At 40.9% G+C, this 3,180-nt stretch overlaps 1 protein-coding gene across 1 annotated transcript in view; it reads right to left on the bottom strand.

The window, feature by feature from the left end:
* Positions 1–3,180, bottom strand: part of PAIP1 (poly(A) binding protein interacting protein 1) — a 35,441-nt gene extending 32,261 nt beyond the window's left edge. The window contains exons 1-2 of the mRNA XM_031057847.1: positions 3,102–3,180; positions 1,625–1,742 (exon numbers count right to left, since the gene is read on the bottom strand). Coding sequence (XP_030913707.1) covers positions 1,625–1,655 — 31 coding nt within the window. The 5' untranslated portion in view covers positions 1,656–1,742; positions 3,102–3,180. The remainder of the gene's footprint in view (positions 1–1,624; positions 1,743–3,101) is intronic.

Here is a 3,180-nt window from a genome sequence, read left to right as displayed (position 1 = left end):
TCACCCCCGCGCAGCGTCGCGATGGCCGCGCCCGCGCCGAGCCGCGGCAGCCTGGAAACAGCGTTTCCAAAGGCACCGTATTCCCTGCGACTGCATCTCCACGGTAACGAGCGGGGCGAGGTGACCGTGGCAGGGCCAAGGCAGCAGCTACAGCAGGAGAGACCTGCAGCCACAGGTGCATCATGCCACGCTGTGCATACACAGATGTTTACACCAGAGAGGGATGGAAAAGCTATAGGCGAAATTTTAAATTTAACCCCATAAAGTTAAGCCTCCAACATGACCATATTATTGTACGGTTAGGGCTACTTAATGAAACTATGGTTGTTCAGAAAAATAATTTTCATTTATAATTTACACATGATGTGATAACAAATGCTCTTCTGATTTAATGTTTAACAACCACCTTCCACACCACTAGGAACCAACTGAAGAACATGGTTCATGTAATGCATTTTTCCTAATATTATCACATAAACTGAGAACGGTTCAACTCACATGTCCATTTACAATTTAATTAATCTACTCTTCAATTTCAGTCCAAAGTCTTGCTCTCATTGTTTTGCAAACTCTTTGTATCACAATCAGCTTTCAAGATGAGGAGCGCAAGTGTAATCTGGTGTGCCACAAATGCACCTCAGCTGATCCTACTGAGGGAGTTTATATTTTGCTCCCTGAACAGTCTGGTCTGTGCTGTCCTTGCCACTTGTTCCTGCCACAAAAAAAATCAAAAGATTGTGTGGCATTGAGTCCCGCTCTGTTCACCACTATGAAGGGGTGAAAAAAATAGGCAAGTATGCATGAAACAGTATTAAAATATTACAATAGTGCTGTCTTGTATTAAAAAAAAATGCAATTGGATTGTAAAATGGTGCCTTTAGAAGTCAGGTTCCTATTGGGTTTATTATTACATGTTACCATTTTCAATTATTAACAGGGGAGGGGCAGGGTGTAAAACATTTGTTAGCTCCCCAAGGAATGAATTGGACTGATTTTTGCCAAGATAAAAAGGTGGCCAGACATTAAAGGTGTCATAAGTTAAAATTAATGAGGCTCGTGGGGAAACTGTTCCTAGGCAACCCTTCTGGAAATATAGAATGGTAAACTAATAAGTCTATACTCTGCAACTGGAATGTGAGCCAGTGCAGGATGTTTTGAATGAGTCTTAAAAAACCATTATAATACTTCACTTGTGTAAACCATTGTCAAAACTATTTTAAGCAGCATTACCAATTCTTTAAAGATCACAAATTAGCTGCTAAATTTCTCCATTAAAAATATTCAGTGTTCTTGTGTTATCAGCTCAAATTTTAACGCCTATATTGTGACCTCTGTCCACATCTGTAGACTTTGCCTTGCCAGAAGGAGAATGAAAAGCTTACATTAATGTGAAGAAAAATTAAAATCTCCATCATTATATTCTAGTGGAGAATATGCCAATTTTGAATATGCCAATCTTTCAAGTTAGCAAATCTCATTCTTTAAAGTTTACACCTAAGAGAAATTGAGTGCCTTAAGTTATGGAACAAGACAAGTTTTCACCTTTGGACATAAATGTGAATTCTGTTCACTTAGCAGACATTTTATGTTATATTAATTCAATAACCGTTTCGCAACTGCTTACCATTTAAAGTGGAATGTGATCCCAAATCCATACTTTTCTTAGAGATGCACTACTTAAGTTTGCATGAACGCAGTTGAGTTTGGTTGGGAACCCAATTTCCTCTCCCTAGTGTAGACACCTAAAACAAAATTAAGAAAAATATTATTATTTTTAGTTAATAATATTAACTAAAAATAATATTAGTTAATTTCAAAATAACAAGCCCCAAATACTGCCTACAACAGTACACCCCTTTAGACTGTTAAGACATTATGCTTAGAAGGTTTTGGCTTGAGTAGCTGAAGTCCTGTGAATTACTTCAAGCCTTGGAGGCCATACAGCAGAACCCCTGAGATCATTAACTAGACAGACCTCACCTAAGCACCCAACGACTGGATTAAAACTTTCACTAAATACAGTTACGAACAATTCTAGGCAGTCACTAGGAGATACCTGCTTTGTCCTAAGTGTCCTACCAAATAATCTAAAACTTAGCTCAGAACCAAATCCACACACACCTTCAGTGCCTGATGCCAAGAAGTCACACACTGTAACCTTGTCACTATTCAGAACACAGGCATTTTTACTTGCTCTATTTTTTTAAACGCTGATAACGTATTTCTAATTAGAAAAAAAGGAGAGGGCTGGTTCTAGCTTTTGAAGTGTAATTTATTGTCATTAGCTGGAATTATTCCAATTGCTGCCATACTGATAAGGCATGTTTTTGTAGGAGTCAGTGGCTATTAAGCCCAAAACATAAACCACAGGCATAATCTGTAGCTCTAAAGCTCCACAGATTTCACACAAGCTTATTCAAAAGCACAAAAGTAATGAACATTTAGTAGTAGAGAATCCTATTAATTATTTTCAGGGAACTCTCATGTTTTCAGTGCTTAACTTTACTTGCTAAGTCACCATTTACAAGTCTGGAAGCTGTGTCATCTCCAGCAACATGTAGTTTGCATGAGCAGCTACACAGACTTCAGTAAAGTAAAAAAAGAACCCAAACCAAAATACGCCTCATACACGGAATCCACAGATCGTGTGAAGTAAGACAACATATGCAGGACTGTGTGAAGACAATGCACAGAGGCAATGGGCAGCGCGGCTGGCTGTCCCCTAGAACTGCCTCTCCAGCCCCATGTGCTCTTCATCCAGCCATGTATTATTTCAACAGCTATAGAATCACAGAATCGATTAAGTTGGAAAAGACTGCTGAGATCATCGAGTCCAGCCTATGACGGAACGTCACCACGACAATCAGACCACGACACTGAGCGCCACGTCCAGCCTTTCCTTAAACACCCCCAGGGACGGCGACTGCACCACCTCCCCGGGCAGCCCATCAAATCACCCTTTCTGTGAAGAAATTCCTCCTAATGCCCAAAGATGACACAGCTCCCCATTTTCTGTTCCCGTAATGCGCCTACCACTCCGACACCTCTCTGCTTTATCGCGCATTTTAAGAAGTAACAATAACGAAGCGGACACCACTTACGCGCTATGGCGTTAGCCCCACGTCCAACACCCGCGTTTCAGCACGTCTCCCCGCCAGCTCCGACCTTCTGCTCCGCGCC

This window comes from Geospiza fortis, unplaced genomic scaffold (genome assembly GCF_000277835.1).
Source record: "Geospiza fortis unplaced genomic scaffold, GeoFor_1.0 scaffold443, whole genome shotgun sequence".
NCBI classification, from domain to species: domain Eukaryota; kingdom Metazoa; phylum Chordata; class Aves; order Passeriformes; family Thraupidae; genus Geospiza; species Geospiza fortis.
The sequence above is the reverse complement of the archived record's forward strand: the minus strand, read 5'-3'. Positions and strand labels throughout refer to the sequence as shown.